At 49.4% G+C, this 23,596-nt stretch overlaps 1 protein-coding gene across 4 annotated transcripts; it reads left to right on the top strand.

Annotated features, from left to right (window-relative positions):
• Positions 1-279: 279 nt before the first annotated feature.
• PRXL2A (peroxiredoxin like 2A) lies at positions 280-22,222 on the top strand. 4 transcript variants are annotated; one of them, XM_061196907.1, is made up of 6 exons: positions 280-414; positions 10,895-11,057; positions 13,717-13,808; positions 16,939-17,079; positions 17,688-17,852; positions 20,710-22,222. In XM_061196907.1, exons 2-6 carry the CDS (start codon positions 10,913-10,915, stop codon positions 20,821-20,823), a joined length of 657 nt encoding a protein of 218 aa, XP_061052890.1. In that variant the 5' UTR covers positions 280-414; positions 10,895-10,912; the 3' UTR covers positions 20,824-22,222. The 4 variants fall into 4 exon arrangements, with proteins under 4 accessions (XP_061052890.1, XP_061052883.1, XP_061052864.1 ...); XM_061196900.1 differs by having other exon boundaries at positions 321-465; XM_061196881.1 differs by having other exon boundaries at positions 321-465; positions 10,878-11,057.
• The last annotated feature ends 1,374 nt before the right edge of the window (positions 22,223-23,596 follow it).

The following is a 23,596-nucleotide window of genomic DNA, read 5'->3' as shown; positions in this document are numbered from 1 at the left end:
AAAGGGGACTGTCCTCGGCTACAGGACTTCCAGATCCCAGCAGGGCAGTCGAGAGCCTCCTTTTGCTCCAGAAGGCGCCCCTGACAATGAATCAGGAGTCTAGGGTCACCATTCGTGAAGGACTGAAAGCAGCTGGAGCTGTGAGAACCAGGGACCGCATGCGAACGGGTCCCGAGAGCCGCATAGGGTTGGACGCGCGCTCCAAGCTGGCGACAGCGCCACAGCCGGGCTGGCACTGAGCCACGGCGGGGGGCGGGGCGGGTCACGTGGGAGTGGCGCGCGGGGAGACGCAGGCGCGAACCTGCGCAGGCGCTGGGGCCACCCCTGGGACCCCTGGGGCCGGGGAGTGTGTTCCATCCGCCAGCCACCCGGCGTCGGGCGCGAGAGGAGGCGGGCGGCAGGGGAGCGCGAGCGGTAAGTGCTGCGCGCAGGGCTCTGCGGGGCACGTGACGTCCGCGAAGGCAGGTGAGGAAACTGAGGCAGGGAGGGGCGAACGAGGCAGGTCGGCGCGCGCGGGTTGGACGGATGCGGGGCTGGTTAGGTCCGCCCCACGGTCGGCTTCGGAGCCCGCGGGAAGCTGCTTCAGAGCCGGCAGGGCGCGGCCACACCTGCGGGTCTCGAGGCAGCCCCCACCTCCTTCGGAGGACGACGCCCCTCCCGCCCCTGAGCCCCGCGCTCCGCGGGAAAACCCAGCGTTTGCGGTCAGAAAACCCGGGGCCGGGACCCGGCGCTGATCTGACCGGCCGAGAAACCCCCCTCTTCCCCGCCCCCAGGCTTTGAGAGAGGCTGATGGCACCGGCCTGCCTGGATTGTTGGGACAAAGAACTGAGAAAGGGGCTTTGTCCTGGCGCGTCTGTTCTGCGGGGCCGAGCCCGGGATGGGCCTGCGGGGTTGCCTGCGGGTGGCGGGCCGACCAGCTGGCGATGTGCGATGTGCGGGTGGAGGCCAAGAGCCTGGTCGTCTTGGGCCCTGTGCCTGCTTAGGGTCCTGTGTTTTATGACGCCGCGATTTCTCGCTTTTTTCATCATCTCAGAGGCACCTGTTTTGCCTCCCTTACCCAAAGGTTACAACCCCTGGCAACTTTGAAAAGAGCTCAGCCGTACGTTTTAATACACTGTGCTGAAGTCTGGGAGTGAAAAATCAAGGCACTTGACTGATGATCGGACAGTCTCTCCTCGAGGTTGTTGCAGGGATCGGAGCTAAAGCAGTTGGAGAAGATATTTAAGGCCCAGCCTGGCCAGGGCCGTGGGGAGGCAGCACCTCCGGGGGGCCAGAAGCCGGCTTGGGGTCCAGTCCCAGCTGACTCTGGGCCTCTTTTCCTTACCACACGAGGCTCTTTCCACAATCCAATTCTCTAACCGTCAAGTTTAGTTTTTGGTTTTTTTTTTTTAATGTATTTTCCTTTGAACTTGTCAGATGGTTAAAAACAGAAAATTATTATTTGGGATTTATTTAGCAAAGCATTGTCTGGGAGCCACCTTGTATAGTCTCCGATGCTTCTGCTCCAGCCCAGTCCTGGAGATCCGAAACCCTGTCTCCTTGGAACATACCCGGTCATCAGAAACCCTCCATCTCATGTACAAACAACATTTTAGGGGCAATCATTGACTAATCTAGAAATAAGTAAGAATTACACCTCACATTATGTCACTCTTTGTAAGGCAGCTTACAAAGCACCACGTATACATTTAATCCTTTGATTCTTACAACTCTGTGGAAGATTACATTTTGTAATTTGGGAATCATTCCTGTTTTACTGATACAAAAACAGTGCCTTGTCCAGGTTCTTAACAGCTTGTAGGAATTTGAATTAGGTTTGAGCTATTCTTGGTGTGGCCATTCCTGTACTGCTGTTCTTTATAAGGGCATGCCATTTATTTGCGATCTTATGCGTTGTTCCTGAGGGGTATGAAGACATTTCTTATTTTGTCTTATCTGCTTCTGTCACTTAAATGGTGCTTGGAAAGTCTGGTGAGGACTGGAATTCTGAGGCTCAAAGCCCCAGGCTCTATTAGTATCCCAGAAATAAGGCAGCTCTCCTGCCAGCTGGGTACTTGCCTTTTTGTGAAATGTTGAGCAGAGACACTCCAAACCTCCTTCTGCTGAGGCGTGTGTGGCAAGAACTGTCTGGAGACACCGTGCGGGAACCAGTTCACCCCTGAGCTCAGTGGCCTCTGACACAGGGAGATTACAACTGGGCAGGGCCATTTGCCTTCTCTGGTTCTGGCAGGCTGCAAAAGGGCAGCATGGAGTATGCACTGTGGAGTGGCAGTTAGACCACAGGGGCCTGAGAAAAGCCAGGGTTCCCTCCAGATCCAGGACTTCCGCCCAGGAGGCAGGCCTGCAGTGACACAGCTGAAGAAGTTGTTCAGTGTTCTGTGTCTGTTCTGCTTCAGATCTCCTGCCCTCATAGGAGAATGAGTGAATCTGAGCCCTGCAAAGAAGAGAAAGATAATGCTGCCTTACAGTTTGTTCCTCATTGCTCTTATATAGTCTTCCCAACAACCCTTCAAAGTGCCCTTTTTTTAAGAAGACACTGAGGTTCAGAGGGACGAGGTGACCTCTCATAATCAAAGAGTGAGAACCCAGGATTTTTGTCCTGAACCCCAGTTTCTTTTGTGGTATCTCCCTTGCCTTCCACCCACACTCATATAACTGAGCCCAGACAGGAGGCTGTGCAAGCAAGGGGCAGAATAGCCAGGTATTTTGCGTGGGGCTCTGTAGCCTCAGGATAGCTGATCAGAGGAAAAGACCTCTTCCAGCCCTCATATTCCTCACACTGGCAGTGACTCAATGTTTCCCAGTTCTCTTGTTCTACATTCAGCATCTGCTCAGAACTTTCTGAATCTGGCATTTAAGAGCTAAGCAGTCACCCCAAGGAGCAAAGCAGGAAGTCAGAGACCGAGGCAAGTAGGTGAGAGCTCCTTGCAACTGGCTAGTTCCATGGTGCTTGACAACAAGGGTGGGTGGGAGTGTATGTCCTACTGCTCGTGGGGCCCTGGGTGCCCGTGTCACCAGGCTGCTAAATTGCCATTTTCGAGGCTGTCTATCCAGAATTGACAGGACCTTGTTACTGTGGGGAGGAGAGGTATGGAGTGGCTTCTCAGCTGAGAATGGGCAACGTGACCCTTAAGAAAACATTTGGCTTTGAATTATAAACTGCACACAAAGCACTGGGCTTGGGAAAGATTAGTGCTCTCTCTAGCCACCCGATTTCCCAGGCTCTGTTCAGGAGCAGTTTTGCTTTCAGCCTTCTTCAGGCCAGTGAGCAGACTTGAAGACCTGCAGGCCCTCTTCCTGAGCTCTGATCCCACACTGTTTCAGCCTATGCAGGAGTGTCCAATGCAGGATAAATAGCTATGGACTGGGAGTTGGGAGACCTGAGTCCCGGCACAGCCACTAACCAGTCCTCCCCTCAAGTGACCTGGGGCTAGCTGGTCCCATCTCTGGGCTTTAGTTTTTTCTTTTGCTCATTGAAGGAGGGTCTGAACTAGAGCTCTGAAGGAACAGAGGAGAGCAAAGAAAAGAAGATGAAGCATCCTTTCCAGCCTCGTTCACTGAGGGCTTGAGACAAGGAAGCCCATGTACACTCCTAGTTTCTTTTGTCTCCCTCAGGACCCCTTTCTTCCTTCTGCCCTGTGTCTGCCTCAAGCCAGCTCATTATGAGGAGGGAGGATTCCCTGGGTCGGGCTTGGCTGGGCAGGTGTGTACCCTTAATGTTTGGAATATGATGCTGTCTCTACTTGTTTCAGACATGAATTAACCCACCCAGTGCTGATACTTTGTTTTAGTAAGACTTTATCAGTTCCTGCCCAGAGGCAGCTCTTTGAACAGGTAGAATGAGGCCTGGGGAAGCAGAGGGTGAGACTGTACACACCCAGCAGGAGAGCAGTAGTGGCAGGTGTCCCCGTGGCTTTCTGGATGTCAGAACCCTGGAGTTGCAATCATGCAGTACTTCAGAGTCTTTGGATGTCAGAATTGAGATGAACTTGTAGATTTTCTAGTTCCCTCCTCTGTACAGATGAGGAGACCCAGGCCCAGAGTGTCTTCATAGCTTGTGTCAGATCACCCTGCCAATGAGCAGTGGAGGTAGGACCCAACCTAAGGTCACCTAAGCCCCAGGCTTGAGTGTTTCTTTAAGGTCAAACCAGCTGCAAATTAGTTCCAGCTCTGCCTCACTGCGGAGTTTAAAGAGTAAAATTCAGATCATTTCATTCAGAGATTTAATGCCTACTAGTTGCCAAGATTTGTGTTAAATGCTGAATTTGCAGGAATGAATAAGACAACAGCCCCTGCCCTCAGATTGCTCCACCATATTGTGTAGACAGACTCGTAAATAACTAAATTCACTAAGTCCATCTGCTTGTGCATCGTGCAAAGGTATGTGTGTGTTTGCACATACATGCCTGCGATCTAACCAGAGGTGAGGGAGCAGTCAGTTGTTGGGGCTTTCAGGAAAGGCTCCGGAGAGAAAGTGTTACATGTGCTTGGGCCTTTCCCTAGTTGGCATGGGCGGGGAGGGCATTCTGGGTAACGGAAGCAACACGAGCAACAGTGCAGAGGCCTAACAAAACATGTCATAGTCCTTGCACATTGAGTGATCTGACGAGGGTGCTGAAGTGGCCAGGGGTGAGGCCGGAATGGTGGCCTGAAGCTGAGCTGTCAAGGGCCCTGGCGGCGGGCGGGCTGAGAGGTTTGTAGCTAGTGAGTGTCTGAACGCAAGGGAAGGATGTGATCAGGCCGGGGGAGTGTGACAATCGCTCTGGCTACAGCACAGAGAATAGGCTGAAGAGGACCTGGCTGGAGCCAGCCAAGCTCAGTTCTGTAGTTACTGAGATAGGCCAGGTACAGAGTAATAGGGGCTTTGCCGTGGACAGCAGCAGTGAGGCTGAGAAGGGGATGGGTAGTGAACCCATGTCATAGGATGGTCGGAACTTCCTGACTGATTTCATGTGGGCGATGAGGGAGAACAAAGAGTAAAATGCAACTCGCAGTTTCTGGCTTGAGCAGTTGGCTCCATGCTTGTGTCATTCACTGAGCTAGGGAAAAAGAACTGCGGAAGAGAAACTGACTCAGCTTTGGTCATGACGCAACAGAGGCAACCTATAGAACCCCCAAGTGGAAACTTTTGAGTCTGGAGCAGCACTTGGAACCTGGAAGTCACTACCAAGGTGGTGGGTGAAGTGCTGGCCGTAGGTGAGGTCACTGAGGCAGGGAGTGTGGGTTGAGAGGAGTCTTGAAGTGGCAGGAAAAGAAGGGAAGGCAGAGGGAGGTGAAGAATAGACAGCAGGTCAGGGGCCCCAGTGGTGTGGGGTGGAGGACAGGGGAAGGGAGCAGGCTGCACAAGTGTTACCAAGTCCAAACTCATACTGCTCGCCACACGACATGCCAGTAAATCGGGAGAGGAGGTGTTGGGGCAAGGAATAGCGGCTTTATTTGGAAAGCCAGCAGACCGAGAAGACGATGGACTCGTGTCCCAAAGAACCATCTTACCCGAGTTAGAAATTCAAGCTGCTTTTATACTGAAAGGGGAGGCAGGTGGCTGGTGGTTGCATACTTCTTGGTGCAGGAATCCTTTGTCCTTGCAGCTGTCCATGTAGGTCTGGTCACAGGGTTCCTATAAACCTCCAACAAGACAATTGTTATTTTTTGTTCTGCTACTTTTTAAAGGTCAAAGCCTCCAGAATGGGCTATCATGTATATTTTAGGCTCTAGGAAGCATCCTTTTACAAAGGTGCAGAGCCAGCATGACTAAGCGCAGGCCACAGAGCACAAGGGTTAGAGCTAAAGGAATAGATCCACTACGGAGTCAGGCTTGTTTGTCTGTTACATAAGCGGCCAGGGAGAAAGGGACATCTTCCTTTGATTTCAGTTAGTGTGACCCCTGGGCTGCGTTAAGGGCCACATTAAGGGCTTCGCTTCATTAACCTGCCCCAGAAAGCAGAGAGGGAGTCTGTTGGCACTTGACAAATGTTATAATCTGCGTGACTGCAAATGACTCAACATTTGCTCAACATTTTGAAGGGCTAGGTGGTCTTGGCAGCTGTCCATATTGATGTTTTCTGGAGATTGACTATCAGCAGCTGAAGGAGCCCCAGGGTTTCTGGGTGGCCTGGTCCTGCCAATGGAGTGAGCTTAGGGCCATAGGCGGGACTCCAGAGCCCCACCTCCAGCCCTCCCCGGCTGCCTGCTCCCAGTGGGTCAGCAGAAGCCAGGGTGTGCGCACTGCGGATGGTGAGTGCCTGGTGCCCGAGGTTGGGGATGAGGGACCATGTGTCGGGGAGGGGAGGTGCCTTGTGAAGCTCTGGGCAGCAGGGAAGAAACACTCTGGAAATTGAAATGGGGGTGGGGTGGGGTAGAGTCGTGATGAGGAACCGAGAATGTGCAGGCTCCAAAGTGAGCTGTTTTTGATAGAATCCCACGATGTCACTGGGTGCTTTAGAAGCTTTGCCATTCACCCCATCCAACTCCCTCATTTTGGAGTTGAGGAAGATGAGGCCGAGGGAGGAGTTAAGCCAGCTGGGCCTAGGGAGCCCAGCCGGGTCTCCTGCCCCGAGAGGCTTATCCCAGACCAGCGCTGCCACTCTGAGCCGCCCCAGCTGTTGTTTGTTTGTGGTCTTATCATGCTTCACGTTCTTCTGTGGGAGAGACCAGATCAGATAAGTGCCACAGTGGGGAACGGAATACTGTGGCTGTGTCAGGTGGCGGCTGGCTCTTCTGTAAACAGCCTTGCTATTATCTTTCAGAGAAACTGACCCTTTCCTTAACAGAAGGGGATAGAGAGGGGAGGAAAGAGAAGGGACATCTGTTACACGGTACATTTCCTTTAGAGTAAACATGGTTTGACTGTATGTGATGATAGAAAAATAAATAGGTTGCTCATTTAAAATTCTCTTTAAGACAAAAGGGATCATGCCCTTTGACCTCCAGAAACCTACCACTGAACGTGTGGGGAGGCCTGTGTAGTAGAAAGACTACAGGCTTTGGGGTCCTAGTGATCTGGGTCCAGGATGCAGCACTGTCCTGCTGGCTCTGTGACACTGGAAAAGGTACTGAACTTCTCTGAACTTCAGCGTTGTCAGCTGCATAACAGGATACTATCTGCATCATACGACTGTGTGAAATTAAGGCACGCATTTCGGGTGGCGCTAAGTAAGTGCTCGTTTACCGGCCTCTCCCTCTCTCTCCAGTTAGTAGCCTTAGAGGCCCGTGTGAAAATGCGTTGTTCTGTGTGGATGTTAAGCTTCCTGCTACCTCCAGTCCTTTTTTGTGGGTGGGAACAGCTGTGATGCAGGATTCAGAGCCAGCGGGTTGCATGGCACTTGCTCCAAAGACATGCTGGGATGGGAATTGCTTTGCAGCTCAGGGGGGCCTGGCTGAGAGGCCGGATCTATACACTCTCTAGGTGTTTCCGGAAGTCAGGTTTCACTGCTTCCCACCGGCAGAAGAGGCAGCTGCTAGAGGCCCGCTGGGAGTATATGTTCATGGAGAGGCCAGCCTCTCACCTCTGGTGCTGATAATACTCTCACATCTTAGTGCTGCGGGGCCTGAGGTCCTGGGCCAAGCTTCCCAAAGGGGTGACTCTGTGCTTATGCTTTCCGGATCGCAGCTGGAGGCGGGGTGGGGTGCTAAACAATGCTCCTGGGGCTTCTGAAGCCCACATCTTGTGATCCGGCTTGTGAACTTGAGGTAGGGTGTCGGGCGCCTTTGGGACGTTCACCCCAGCCAGCCCGCTGTTTCCCAGGCTTATTGAGCCCAAGCCTGGCCTAGCTGCTCCATCCTGCTCTCTGAATCCCATGCCTGCTCCAAAGCCATTTCCTTCTGGGTACTTCTATGGCTGCCCAGACCAGACGTAACTGGTTCTCACCCCTGCACTGCCTTAGCCTCGTGTTCATACCTTTCCACTTGAATTTCTGTTATCTGTGTACTGGGCCTGTATCTCCTTGAGGACTGTTTATCATTTAGTTTTATGTCATCCCAAACTGCCATTTATTAAACAGGTCAGTGCTGAATAAATGTTTGGAAATAAATGTTGAGTCTGTTTGAGTCTGATTCCCTTGTGCTCGCGAGCAAACAGGCTTGATGACTGTTGATGGGCAGTGGGGAGCCGGAGCCTGTTTGCCTCCAAAAACAGCCAGTGGTGTGTTAGAAGGGTGTGGAGCTGACTGGAAGGGTCCCTGGACTTCCTGCAACGCTCTGATGTGTCCCAGGAATTGAAGCGAGTCCTTTTGGAGGGTAGGTGTAAGCTGGCCTTTGCGAACTGATGCAGAAATGTTAGCAAATCTGTGATCAGAGACCGTGCCATGTGGGCCTTAATCATATACACATGTCAGCAGTCCAGGGAGGTTTTGGAAGTGCGTCAAGGTACAGAAATTGTTCCAGGCTCTGGGGAATCTCCTGTTTACAGCAGGCAGGTGAGAGCTGTGGTTTTCCTCCTGATTGTTCTGTGAACTATAATGCAGTAATGTGTAACTTTGACACATAAAAGAACTGGAAGCTGGCCTGTGGAACGTTCTTTCCTGCTTCACCCAAGCGCTTCGGTCCTCCATAAGTTATCATTTTCATCCCTCAATCCTACTGAATTCATTTCGGCACACATTTATGGAGAGCCCACTGTGGACCACAAACAGGCCCTGTGCTGGGCATGGGGGAATTCAGAGATAAACTGAGGAAGAGTCAAAAGAGAGAAAACTTGAAAACAGGTCCAAATCAGAAGGATCGTGGTGTGATTTGGACACAGGTGGGGGTGAATAATCCCCTCTTGGGGGGGGCATGGGTAGGCAGAGCATCCAAGAAGACCCCTGGAAGAGGCGTCTGAGTCATGCAGAATAGAGCGAATGAGGAAGCACACTCCGGGCAGAGGCGTGGAGTTGTGCCCTGGTTTTTGACTCTCGTTGTCTCCGTGGCTGCCCTCACACAGTGAGCTGAGGGAACAGAAGCCGGCCCTTGAGGAAGGCCCAGCTCTCCAAGGCCAGCCTGCCCTCATGGCTGTACTTTGTTCTGTGGCTTATGGCCAACCAACCACAAAACCTGAATTCTTTGTCCCAAGACAATGCTTCTGAAACTTTCATGTGCCTGTGAATTGCCTGCCGTGTCTGATGAAAATGCAGGTTATGATTTCTTAGTTCTGAGGTAAGGCTGGAAATTCTGCAGTTCTCCACGATGCCAATGCTGCCAGCGCACGAGAGCACATTTTGAGGTTATAAGAAACTCTTCTCTCCCAGCTCACCTCCTCCCCCAACACACACAGAGTCCCCTTCTTTTTCCTCTCCCCTAGTGTACAGATGCCAAATTCCTCTTTCTTAAAGGCTATTTTCATTTGGTCATTCCCAGTACACACTCCACACCCCCTGTCTGAACGTTCCCTTTTATTTCTGAACTCAAGTCTGAACTTCCCCGGGCTGGCCTTAACACTAGTCTGGCCTACCCTTTTCCTCCCAAAGTTATCACCACCAAGTTACTCCCAACCCTACCTCATGGCAGTGGATCCCTCACAGCCCCCTCCCTTGGCAGTGACATGCGGATATCTGGGCCTTTGCTTAATCCTTTGGAGAGGTCCTCTCCTGAGTCAAGTCCTGCAGGGGAGAATTAAGCCTTTGGTTAGGTGGGATGAGGTCAGGTGGGCCACACACACACATACACATAGACACACACCCCAGGTTGGTACCCAGTGATCCGAGCACATAGAATCGTGCAGGTACTTAGGGAGGAAGGCTCCGGCGTAAGTCAGATCCTAGGATGGCGAGAGGGCCAGATGGAAAGATAGGTGTAAGTGGTTGTCAAGAAAAGAAGGCTTGCTGCGGTTACAGGGGTGGGCTGCTTCCAGGAGCTCCCACTCAGAAGCACAAGGCTTCCCAACTAGAGGAAGCCTTGGTGAGGCCCCCAAGCATGAGCTGGGGAGGAGGCCGGATGCTATAGGACCTGCCTGGACCTCCATTTCAACTACAGAGCCCCCTGCCCAATGCAGACTGTCTGTTGCCCAGTCCTCTGAAGCAGACACCCCAGCACCGTGCTCTTTCGTACATGTTGCCTACTCTCTCAGTCTCTCTACCTGTTCACTGGACAGACATCTGTATAATTCTGTTCACAGGGGAAAAATGTCAGACTAATAGTGGCCATCTCTATTAAACTGTATAATTTAATAGGTGGTAGATGTTGAGAGGATATTTGCTTTCTTGTCAACTGTGGTTTTATGTATTGCTTCTTTTTTGGTTTTTTGTTTTGTTTTCACCGTGAGCCTGTTTTATGTGTACAATGAGTAGAAAATAAAGGTATTCTCAGTTGGAGAAATGTACTGAGATTGCCTGCCTACTTCGAGTGAGGCCCTGCTGGGCACTGTCTGGGGGCTGGATGAATAGGACATGGTCTCTGCGTCTGAGGGATTCACAGCGAGGAGGAAGGGTAGGGTTACAACAGGGTGATTGGTCTCTAAGTAATCTAATCACACAGAGAGGCTGCTCCCTCCTCAGGGAGGTGGGAGCTGCCACTCCTGGGCTGTGAAGGAAGAGAGCAGACATGGATGAGGAGGGCAGTGACACAGCCTGGAGGAGCGCCACCAAGCTGGGAGGCCACAGCCTTGAGCGAGGGAGAGGGGGCAGCAGGAGAGGCTGTCGCCTCCGTCGTGGCTGCTGACCCGCTAGTGAGCTCCCTGGGGCGGGAACCGCCACGTGTGTGTTGTATTCCCAGGCTCCTGTAGCGGCAGGTGGGCAGGCGCTCAGTTAGCAGCCCTTGTCCAGTCCCATCTCTGACACTGCTGCGCCTCCTCCCTTTGCCTCTGGCCCCCTGGTTGGCTGCCCAGCCAGAGCCTTGTCCGGGAGATCAGATTCCGGCTGTCCTGTGGGAGCAGTAACGTCTTCTTCCTTTCTCTCAATCTCCAGAAATGTCTTTCCTCCAGGATCCAAGTTTCTTCACCATGGGAATGTGGTCCATTGGTGCGGGGGCCATAGGGGCTGCTGCCTTGGCACTGATCCTGGCCAACACAGACGTATTTCTGCCCAAGCCCCAGAAAGCAACGCTGGAGTATCTGGAGGATATAGACCTGAAAACACTGGAGAAGGGTAAGCAGTGACCCCACTGGTGTCAGTGCTTTTCCAAGATGCTGGGATGCAGGCTTACTTAGTTTTTTTCTCTCTAAAGTAGTTTTTTTTTTTTTCTTTTAATTGAAAAGGCAATATAACATTAGGAAAAATTTAGTTAACACTTTAAGAATTACTGATAATTCCATTACCCTAACACAATAATCTTGTTTATTTTCACACATTTTTTCCCAGGTGTACACGTAATAATATGTAGTTATGATCTTGGTGTACTTGTACATTGATCTTTTACATTTTAGCTTTTTCTTTTTTTTTTTTTAAGACATAAAATCTATTTCTTTTTTTTTTTTTTAAACATCTTTATTGGAGTATAACCACTGTACAATGGTGTGTTAGTTTCTGCTGTATAACAAAGTGAATCAGCTATACGTACACATATATCCCCATATCCCCTCCCTCTTGCGTCTCCCTCCCACCCTCCCTATCCCACCCCTCTAGGTGGTCACAGAGCACCGAGCTGATCTCCCTGTGCTATGTGGCTGCTTCCCACTAGCTATCTATTTTACATTTGGTAGTGTATATATGTCCATGCCACTCTCTCACTTCGTCCTAGCTTACCCTTCCCCCTCCCCGTGTCCTCAAGTCCATTCTCTACGTCTGTGTCTTTATTCCTGTCCTGCCGCTAGGTTTTTCAGAACCATTTTTTTTTTTTTTTTTTTTTTAGATTCCATATGTATGTGTTAGTATGTGGTATTTGTTTTTCTCTTTCTGACTTGCTTCACTCTGTATGACAGACTCTAGGTCCATCTACCTCACTACAAATAACTCAGTTTCGTTTCTTTTTTTTTTTTTTTTTTTTAATTTTTTATTTATTTATTTTATTTATTTTTGGCTGTGTTGGGTCTTCGTTTCTGTGCGAGGGCTTTCTCCAGTTGCGGCAAGTGGGGGCCACTCTTCATCACGGTGCGCGGGCCTCTCACTATCGCGGACTCTCTTGTTGCGGAGCACAGGCTCCAGACGCGCAGGCTCAGTAATTGTGGCTCATGGGCCTAGTTGCTCCGTGGCATGTGGGATCTTCCCAGACCACGGCTCGAACCCGTGTCCCCTGCATTGGCAGGCAGATTCTCAACCACTGCGCCACCAGGGAAGCCCCTCGTTTCTTTTTATGGCTGAGTATTAGTTTTTTCTTATCAAAAGCATTTTGATAATCATTCCATAATATTTAGTAATATTGTACCACTGTTTACTCAACCAAACCTTCCAGAGTGTGTTCTGAGGAATTCCAGGCTCCTGGATCTTCAAAAACAGGAGCTCCTGAGTCCAATACATTTGAGAAACACTATGTCCAACTGCATGTTCCTGGTTCTCAGCACAGGGGTTTGCTTACTGAAATGAGGTGCCTGGATCGTTACTGGTACAGGCATGGGCAGCCTCGCCTGTGGTGCAGCTACAGCACCCAGGGAAGCACAGGGCCACACCTTTAGAATGGACCTGCCTGTCTGCCTCTTCCTGGGAAGCCCACTGGTGTCCCTGCTGGACGGCTGAGAGCCGCACGTGGTGACTCTGCTGCCTCTCTGTGCTCTCGGCGTTGGATCTGAAGCCCAGGGGATTTTGGTCATGCCGATAGTGTGGGTGCAGTAGGCATGAGAGTTTGGTGCAGTTTGGGGCTCACTGACTGGGAGGTCTCCAGGTTGGCCCCTCAAAGGGAGGCCATCGCGTCTGTTCAGTAAGTGAGGAAGCCTGTCAAGGGAAGGCAGGAACTGTGACTGCAGATTTATGATGCAGGTCACCTCAGTAAGGGACTAAGAAGCCCTGCAGAGAGAGTCCTATTTAGCTACGTTCGACCCAGAGTTTCCCAGTGTCATTTGATTTCAATCCCCTCCCACCTTCTTTTTTTCCTACATAACATCCCACAGGGACATGGATTCCTCTGAGAAATGTTAAAATAATAAGGGATAGTACTTGTTGAGCCCTCACTAACTCTGTATTACCTGGAGAGCACTTTTATATCCATCTTTTAATACTCCCTGTGGCCCAAAGTGGATCTGCTAGGCATCTGCATTTACAAATGGGGAAATGGAGGTTCAGGGAGGAGATATAGCCTGCCCCGGGTCACACCTAGATGCGGACTCAGTGTGACTGGAGCCGGGCTTGAGCTACACTACTCTGCTACCCAAAGGATTTCCTTGTTGGACATCTTCTACCCTCTCCTATGGATAACGTTGCAGTTAACATATTTAGGTTAAATTTTTTTTTGTTTTTAATTTCTTTTGACCTAATTTCTTTGAATACTTTTTTAAGAGTTGGGGTTTTCTTGGCCAAAGTGCAAGATCTCGTTCAAGTTTTGGCCATGTATCTGCCCTAAAGGATTGTTACAAGGTCCATTGAGACCAGCAAAGGAATATGCTATTTTTCCAGAAATGTTCCAGTTTGGGATGTTCAAGTTCACAACTAGATTTTTATGGGGGAGGGGCCTTCTGGTTATATAGTAGGACCCTTACACTGGATTCATTTTCCTTGGAAAGATGAATATTCCCTGTCCGTGTTTCCTGTTTGCTTTTTCCCACATGTGAAATACTTTTGCAGGTCCTCTGTTTGGCCTGGTGCTGTTTATGAGGTGCTTAGAGGTTGGGGCCAGGCTGAGAGGAAATGATACTGAATTCCCTTTTCTTCTCCTCAGAACCAATGACTTTTAAAGCAAAGGCGCTCTGGGAAAATAATGGAGCTGTGATTATGGCTGTGCGGAGGCCAGGCTGTTTCCTCTGTCGAGAGGTGAGTGCATTTGAGGATCTGTTTGGAGGAAGGGATCCTAGCAAGTGGGGACCGGGGCATTTCCAGCCAGGACCAACAGTGGCCCATTATGTTATTTACTCTAGGTTTGTTTTGTTTTTTGCCTAATTCTCTGTTTCTGGTCGTTTAACAGCTCACCATATCCTAGGGTTAGCAACATATTTGACTTTCCTTTGACATTCCAAGGCCTTTCACTCTTGTAGTATCTGTGTCCTGGACCAGGTCCAATTGCATGTTCCTGGTTCTCAGCACAGGGGTTTGCTTACTGAAACGAGGTGCCTGGATCGTTACTGGTACAGGCATGGGCAGCCTCGCCTGTGGTGCAGCTACAGCACCCGGGGAAGCACAGGGCCACACCTTTAGAATGGACCTGCCTGTCTGCCTCTTCCTGGGGAGCCCACTGGTGTCCCTGCTGGACGGCTGAGAGCCGCACGTGGTGACTCTGCTGCCTCTCTGTGCTCTCGGCGTTGGATCTGAAGCCCAGGGGATTTTGGTCATGCCGATAGTGTGGGTGCAGTGGGCATGAGAGTTTGGTGCAATTTGGGGCTCACTGACTGGGAGGTCTCCAGGTTGGCCCCTCAAAGGGAGGCTATCGCGTCTGTTCAGTAAGTGAGGAAGCCTGTCAAGGGAAGGCAGGGTCCAGCCTTGTCACTTTACACATAGGTAAACTGAGGACAAGAGTGGTTTGTTGACTTATCCATGGTCATACAGTCAGTGACAGAAGACCCAGGTTCTGAGGTTCACGGCTTTGCCTGGGGGAGAACTGGGAACGACAGTACTCCAGCTCTTGAGAAAACTTTGCTTTCCAGGTCATGGCCTTGGTCCTGTCCGAGTTGCCATCCTCCTTCCCCTGGCTGTCCTCTCTCATCCTGAGGCATTTCCTTTCAGCCTTGCAGAGCTCTCCCCTGCTTGTGTGGTTGGGCTGGCTGAGAATCTGCCTACATTACATTATAGCACTATCGTACTATACCTTCAGGGCACTTTCCACGGTACCTCGTTGGTTCCCCACCGCATCCCTGGAAAATACAGCTTGTTGTTGTTACTCTCATTTTACAGAGGAGGAAATTGAGGTACAGAGGTAGTGACAATGTCATACTGCTGCAGGGGGTGTATTAATTTCCTATTGCTGCTGTAACACATGATCACATACTCAGTGGCTTTAAATAACACAGATTCATTTTCTTACGGTTCTAAAGGTCAGAATTCTGAAATGGGTCTCACTGAGCTAAAATAAAGGTATCAGCAGGGCTGTAATTCTTCTGGAGGCTCCAGGGGATAAATAATTTGTGTCTTTTCCAGCTTCTAGAGGCCATCTGCATTCCTTGGTTCATGCCCCCTTCTTCCATTTTTAAAGCCAGCAATAGCTGGCCAAGTCTTTCTTACATTGTGTCACTATGACACTGACTCTTCTGCTTTCCTCTCCCACATTTAAGGACCTTAGTGAGTGATTCCACATTGGGACCACCCAGATAAAACAGGATAATCTCCTTTAAGATCACCTGATTAGCAATCTAAATTTCATCTGCTGCCTTAATTCCCCCTTCCCATGTAACAAAACATATTCACGGGTTCCTGGGATTAGGATGTGGACATCCATCCTTAGAAGGTATTATTCTGCCTACCACAGGAGGTGACATTTAAACTCAGGGCTTTTGAGTCCAATCTCTGATGCCTCCAAATACCAACATGGAAGCCTGTTGGGACTTGATTTCTCAAGGCCAGCTAAACCCCAAGGTTCCAGGAGCAACTGCTCTAATTACAACCTGTTTTTCTGGGCTCTGGTCTGTACCCTGGTAGAGCATTTTATGGAAACTTATGTTTCTAAAAGGATGGTTGGATGGCAGGCAAAGTTATTTTGAGGGGGGAAGCATGTGACTCAGTTTCCACTTCACACTTTTTCTGAGTAAAGCCCAGGGAAAGTGAGTAAAACCTTTACTCTCACACACAGGTGGTCTTTGACCACATCAGACCTGTAGTCCTCTCTGCTCTTGGGCAGAGTTTGCCACTCACTGAACCTCTTGACAAATGCATTGTAATGAATTCTGCTTCATTAGCTATCCTTTTGTTGTTGTTGTTCTAGAAAATAAATGAAAAATTAAATGCAGTTGCCACCATATAGCAATGTATTGGAGGCAAGTAGGCTGCTTCTGATAGGATTTCCTGCTGTTTCTTTAATTCTGACACCAAATGTGAAAAAGGAGTTTGTTCTTAACATCGAAGCTCTACCCTGATGTGTGAGTTTCATCTTTCCATCTAGCCCGCAGTTCCTGAGAATCAGCGATGTCCATACTTACCAGCTCAGCTGCGGTCTCCCCATTGTCCACCTTCACCTGGAATCTTTCCTCCTGGTACCTAGTACCTTCTGCATATCCAGCCATGTGCTAGGCACTGAGGGATACAAGAAATGGAAGGCAGTTTCTGACTCTGAGACACATTTGGGAACTTAAGGGACAAAGCTCAACTTAGTGGGACCCAGTGGACTCAGTACAGAAAAAGTCGCCAAGCAGGAAAGATTGGATATACACAGAGAATCAGGCCTTTACTCCAGGCTGGGCTAGCCAGGGAGGACTTTTTAGAACAGGGATCCTTTTCTAGAGGGTAGGATTTGAGCTGGAGAAAGAAGGAAGGTTATTGCAATGAGAGGGGGCCAGCTGAGCAGAGGTGTGGAGGCAGCTATTCACATGGCCTGCATGGAGATCGACTGCTAGGTCCTTGTGCTAGTTTGCTGTAGTGCAGTGGAGGGGCTGGGAGATTAGGAGAGAAGCATTGTGGCTAGGAGTGGAGGACTGAGTTTGGGTGCAAGCTCTTAGTTATCGGATGGTCCCCAGGCCATGGTTAGGACACCCATAACAGGAGCCTAGCCTCTCCTTCCCTCCATGGAGAGGACAGGAACCTGGGCTGAGGAGGGGACCTGACACTCTATCCTGAGGCCTCGTGCCCAGCTGGGACAGTCTTTTGCTGGTCTACACAGGCCTTAATTGTTCTTGGCATTTTGTTGCCTTTGTTCTTCTGCATTCGGTGCCAGCCACGCTCTGGGCCTGTAGGAAAGAGGGTGTTGGTTGGCTGCAGAGCCCCGAGGGTTCATGCCCCTGACCTTTCCTGCCTTCTGCAGGAGGCTGCAGACCTGTCCTCCCTGAAGCCCAAGTTGGACGAGCTGGGCATCCCCCTGTACGCAGTGGTAAAGGAGCAGGTCAAGACTGAAGTGAAGGACTTCCAGCCTTATTTCAAAGGCGAAATCTTCCTGGATGAAAAGGTACGTGTGCTGTGAGCCTGTCGGACACAGACTGCTGGGGATTGCGCTCGTGCGTGGAGAGTTCGGTGGCCCAAAGCATGTCTGGACAGGAGTTGGAGTCGGCCTCCCTTTCAGCTGCCCCCAGCCCTCTGAGCAGAGCATGAGTGAAAAAAACCTAAGAGCTGTCCTTCAGTTATTACTTGAGCCCTTCCTGACTTGTGACCCGGGAATGGGAGCCTTGGAAATAGCTGAAAGCTCCACCGGTTTCCCCCCGCGCTGCAGGGGGTTGCCCAGCACAAGCCCCTGTCCCTTAATTCACTGCAGCCATAGTTCTGTCCCCTCTACTAACCTCTGCAGAATGTAGGACTGTTATCACTCTGTCAGGCCCAAGAACCCTGTACGTCCGTAGCAAGAGGTGAGAGTCAGGGTGGCAGGCTGCAGGGTTCTGCTTAGCTCGGGCGGTTGCGAGCGCTCCTGGGTGGCAGCTGTGCGTGTCGGGTGGGGGAGGACCGGAACCAGCAGCCTTTGGGTCTTTGTCTGAAAGCAGGTGCCCTGCTGGGAACTTTCCTCCCCGGGGAAGGCAGGCATATGGGCTACTCACACGGGGTCTGTCTCCCTCGCTCCTACAGAAGAAGTTCTATGGTCCCGAAAGGCGCAAGATGATTTTCATGGGATTTGTCCGTCTGGGCGTCTGGTACAACTTCTTCCGGGCCCGGAGCGGAGGCTTTTCCGGAAACCTGGAAGGCGAGGGCTTCATCCTTGGGGGAGTTTTTGTGGTGGGACCAGGAAAGCAGGTAAATTCCTAGTGTGTTCACTCGGGGGTCTGTGAGCATGAGACCCCGATGTGTCGGGTGGGAGGGTGGCTTTCCCTGCTCGGAGTCTCCCAGCCTTCCTTCCAGAAAGCCAGGGAGCACGAGGAAGGGGAAGGGAGGGAAATGATCGTTTATTGCACGCCTGCTCTCTCGGCCCCTCACACATGACCCCCGCCCTCGTCACAGTAACATCACGACACAGTCTGAGTCCTGCAGGTAAATAACTTGTGAGGGGGCGAGTGACTGCACCAAGGAGGACGGCTCCTCAGTGGCACTTCAGGAGCCTGGACCCGGGTTTCCTGATGTCACGTTCTGTTTTCTGCACTAGAACAAAAGCAGAGTCTTTATTCTGTGAAGAATTTACTCCCTTGCAGGGTTCCCTGTCATCAAGGATGGACAGTAAAGTGAAGAGGAGAGAAGGAATGGAAAGAGACCTCGTTGGGGGAGCAGCAGGGAGCTGTGGTGGGCAGTGCTTTCCCTGCAGGCATCCTGGTGGCCTGGCTGTCTCTGGAGGGGCAGCAGACTTCTCTGCGCTGTCTATTTCAGGCCCTGGCTGTGGGGATCCAGAGTCAGCACGGGGGCTTAAGGGAAGGTGTGGAGAGATGAGGTCTACTGTGGGCTCAGGAGGCGGGTGGGTGGATGCTCCACGTCAGACTCAGGGCAGTGCCAGCAGAGGCCGGGTGGGCACAGAGAAAGGACAGACTCAAGGGCCTGGCAGGAAGACCCAGTGGTCTGATTTCTAGGCCCGTCTCGCCAACTTTGGGCATGACGTTAACATTTGAGCTTGTCTGTAAAAAGACAGGGTTGGAATTCCCTGGCGGTCCAGTGGTTAGGACTCGGTGCTTCCACCGCAGGGGGCACGGGTTCGATCCCTGGTCAGGGAACTAAGATCCCAAAAGCCGCATGGTGCGGCCAAAAAAAAAAGAAGACAGGGTTGGTCTGCATGGTGGAACTCACTACTGACATTGATAACTGCATACTTCCCCCGGTTGGGGAGGAAAGCTAGTGGGACTAGAAAGCCTTCAATTTTAAGCTGTATTTCGAATCTCTTCCTTTTAAACCTTGGTATCTGCAGTTGCTTGTCTGTGTGAGAATCTAGCATGAATTGGTGTCTGATATAACATAAACCTGTTTGCTAACTTTCTGGTAATGTATCAAAATGTCTTAGTGATAATGGCTGCCAGTGAGTGCCTGCCTTGTGCCAGGTGCTCATATACATGATCGCATGTCTTCGCTGCAGCCAGTCTGGGATGGTCGGTATTTTTATTCCCATCTACATGTAAGGAAATGGGCCTATGAAATAACTCAGCCAAAGATATGCAGCTAGTATGTGGTGCAAAGGAAATGAAACTCAGGAACTCCGATCTGTCCTGCTCCAGAGACCCTGCCCTTCCCTTGCCCCTAGCCCCTCTTTGGAGGTGGTTCCCAAAGACCCCTTCCAGGTACCCTTGCGCTTGGGCAGGCCACTTCCTCAGGATCCCTCAGCCTCTTCCCACTCCGGGCCCCTGGGATTCCTTCCCCTTCCTATCTCTGCCTTTTCTCACCCCCCGGGGAAGGGCTTGGCTCACCTGCCAGCCTCCTCTTGCCTGGCAGTGACTCACCTGGTGCTCACGGGCTGCCCAAGCCTGGCTGGCTCGCTCCTGGGGTGTTGTTTGACTTTGTTGGTGCTCCCCGGAGCTCCTGCCTTCTTCCTTCCTGGTGGAAGGTTGACCAGGCTGGCCTGGCCTCGGGGCTTACCTCCGTGTTTCTTGAGAGCAGAGTTTTTGCAGTCCCACTGTGCCAGGTGCCACTCAGTAGGGATTTCCTTTGTAATAATAATCTTTAAAGCATACTTAACTTTAAAGAAGCAGTGTGTTTTCAACATAGGAAATTTGAAAACGGAGAAGGTGGGGAGAGCCATTCTATAAGCTCAGCTACCAGGGACAACCTCTTAGGACAGAGCTGAGCTGACAGGCCTTTTGTGGTTTTTTTTTTAGAAAATGGTACCTTACTAAACTAGATGTTCTTTTTTCATTTAACAGCATGTCATGAACATTTCCCCGTGTCATCATATGTTCTTCCTCAGTGTTTTTAATGTCTGCAAACCGCTCTAATGAGCAAGTAAATATAGTTTCCTGATCTGCTTCCCTGTAGTCACCACAGTGTGGTGGCACTTTTTTTTTTTAAAGTCTTTATAAATAATGGTACAAAGAACATGTTTATAAATGTTTATTTTTTAAATTCAATTTGAATTTAATTTGTCACCTATCAAAGAACCCTTTAACAAGGATTCCTTGATGCTGATCTCAAACACATTTTATCTTTTTTACAACTGTAGGGTATTTTGGGGTGTAGTATGTCTTAGTGCATTTTGCTTCACGGTATCAGAAGTGAGTGGCCTCCAGTGTCGTAGGAAAACTAAAGATAGCGTCTCCCTTTTCAGGTGTTCACTTAGTGCCTGTCAAGGTCTGACCTCTGAGCTCTACTTCCACAACTTCAGGCTTTTCTGTGCAAGCTCATTCTCTTCTTTCTGCCTGGAATGTTCTTTTACGTGCATCTCTACCTGTAGACATGCTTTATCACCTGTGAAGCCTTCTTTGATCGCCCTGTTATATTAATCACTCCTGACTTCCTGCTCCCAAAGTGCTGCTTGTACAGTCCAAATATTGCGAGGGAGCCTCCCCTGATCTACCTTCCCCAAAAGACTGAACTCTTCAAGGGCAGAGCCAGGACCGATTCGGATCTCTGTTCCTTGCTGCCCAAGCAAGGGCCCTGATGGACAGCTGGCGCTCAGTGTCTGTCTCATGAATGAATGAATGACTCAGAGTGAGGACTGATGTACCCTCTTGTTTCCTTTCAGGGCATTCTTCTGGAGCACCGAGAAAAAGAATTTGGAGACAAAGTAAACCTAGTTTCTGTTCTGGAAGCTGCTAGGAAGATCAAACCACAGACTTCAGCCTCAGAGAAAAAATGATTGTGTGAAACTGCCCAGCTCAGGGATAACTAGGGCTCTCACCTGTGTTCATGGGATGTGTTGTGTTTCCACTGCTGTCCCTAAGGAGTTAGAAACCCATTTATGCCATATTCTCAGTATAGACAATTAACATATTTTAATATTGTACTCTGTTTAGGCCTAATAAGGCAAAATAACCCCCAAACAAGACTGATAAAAATCTAAAAAGCTAATTAATAAGGCTTATTTCAGCTAAAACCTGGAAAATATGAGGCTTAAAGTTGACTGCTACACCTCATTACAAACATATATGGTGTTTGAGTACTGTTATTTGAAATGATTTTTATCTTTGTGTCTTTAAAAATCTAAGAAAAGTTGGTGATTGACTTGAAGATTAAGGGTATAAGGTTTTGGTTTGTGTTTTCAATGAATGATTCATGTTAGTGATTTTGCTGTCTTTCCTAGAGGAATGACTTGGCATTTAAAATTGGTAGCTGCTTTCCTATTGATGGTTTTCTAGCCTAATTTGGTGACTGAGGAGGAAAAAGGACAGAGAAGATGAAATGTAACTTAGTTCATTGGTTTGTTATGATTTATTATATTATTTTAAAGTAATACTCGTATAAAAGAACTGATGTGCTTTGGATGGCTTGATAAAGGTAAACTATAAAGTGAAATCTATTTTTTCATTGTCTTCCATTCTAATCTTGGAGATTTCATTTTCTAGAAGAAATGATCAATAAAATTAGGCTCTAATAAAATTAGGCATCAGAAATTGCCCATATATACAAACGTTTCTGACAAAACTAACAATAAAAATATTTACCATAATAACGGCTGAATTTATTAAATCAGTGGTGCCAAAGACACTGAACATGAAAAATCAGTATTCTGCATGTGTATGGGGTAGGGTCGGGGGAGGAGTTCCTCTAGTTCTGATGATCTAAGAGGTTTCCAAATGCCCAGAAAAGTTCATCCTGTCATTCATGTTAGTGATTTTGCTGTCTGTCTTTCCTAGAGGAATGACTTAGCATTTAAAATCGGTAGCTGCTTTCCTATTGGTGGTTTTCTAGCCTAATTTGGTGACTGAGGAGGAAAAAGGACAGAGAAGATGAAATGTAACTTAGTTCATTGGTTTGTTATCTTTGAAATTTTGTCATGTGAGTAAGTACGAGGTCAGCAAGAGCCTGAAGGGAGCTCTGCCCTAGGGAGTCTGCTCAAGGCACCAAATTGGCCCAGGAGTAGGAAGGCGGGGATGGGAGTCCAGAGAAGAGGAGTACAGTGGTCCCCTCATGTGTATATGTTCCAAGACTCCCTGTGGATGCCTGAAACCATGGAAGGTATTGAACACTATGCATACTGTGTTTTTTCCTATACATACATACCTATTATTTTAATTTATAAATTAGACACAATAAGAGATTAACAATAATTAATAATAAAATAGAACAATTACTATACTGTGATAAAAGTTATGTGACTGTGGTCTCTTTCAAAACATCTATCATACTTATCCTTCTTCTTGTGATGATGTGAGATGATTACGTGCTGAGATGAAGCGAGGTGAATGATGTAGGCATTGTGATGTAGAGTTAGACTACTACTGACCTTTTGACACTAAGTCAGAGGGAGGATTGTCTGCTTCAGGTGATCCTGGATTACTGAGCCATGTCAGTATCAGTGGTTGGATGTCAGCAGCAGACGATGTTGATGGCTGGGGATCCCAGGCAGGACAGAGTGGGACAGCACGAGATTTTTATCATGCTACTCAGAATGGTGTGTGATTTAAAACTTATAAATTGTTTTTTGCTGGAATTTTCCATGTAATGTTTTCAGAGGGCAGTTGACCGTGGGAAACAAAGGGTGGAAAGCAAAACCGCAGATAAGGGGAAACTATTGTATTTACCCAAGGAACCAAAGCAGCCAGGAGGAGGGGAGTCAGTGTTTATCCAGGAAAGCAAGGATGAAGACTGAGGTTGGAGGTAAAGCTGGGAAGGCAGGCGTGTCGACACTGAGTGTACAGTAAGTAGGGGCAGCTAGTTCAGGACTAAGACCAGGACTGGGTCTGACTTCATGTGGTGGCGGCTATGTGGTATGTGCAGGGGCCCCTGAAGCGCTGGGCTTCTGCAGACATTGAGGCAGCGCTTTTTAGTACTTGAAGAGGGTCAATACAGTGACTCAGCCCCCAGTAGCTGTGATCTCTGGGACTCCAGCTATTGATAGGATAACCCAGATGAGAATTCTTTTTTTTTTTTTTTTAATTTATTTATTTTATTTTTTTTGGCTGTGTTTGGTCTTTGTTGCTGCACACGGGTTTTCTCTAGTTGTGGCGAGCAGGGGCTATTCTTCGTTGCAGTGCGTGGGCTTCTCATTGCGGTGGCTTCTCTTGTTGCAGAGCACGGGCTCTAGGCACTCAGGCTCAGTAGTTGTGGCACGTGGGCTCTAGAGTGCAGGCTCAGTAGTTGTGGCACACGGGCTTAGTTGCTCTGTGGCATGTGGGATCTTCCCGGACCAGGGCTCGAACCCGTGTCCCCTGCATTGGCCGGGAGATTCTTAACCACTGAGCCACCAGGGAAGCCCCCAGATGAGAATTCTTTGGTGCCTAGAAGACACGATTCTGAAACAGTTCTCCTGCAACCAAAGAAGAGCAGAGCCTGCAAGGACATTGCTGCATTGGATATTTAGAGAGGAACCTTATTGTGATCTCCTTCACCAGCTGTTTTATTCCTGGGTCTTTACGTGCATTGTGTCTTCTCTCCCCAATTAGCATGGCATTATGGAAAGAGCACCAGAC

This window comes from Eubalaena glacialis, chromosome 1 (genome assembly GCF_028564815.1).
Source record: "Eubalaena glacialis isolate mEubGla1 chromosome 1, mEubGla1.1.hap2.+ XY, whole genome shotgun sequence".
In the NCBI taxonomy this organism is placed as follows: domain Eukaryota; kingdom Metazoa; phylum Chordata; class Mammalia; order Artiodactyla; family Balaenidae; genus Eubalaena; species Eubalaena glacialis.
This window is presented reverse-complemented; position numbering and strand designations above follow the sequence as displayed.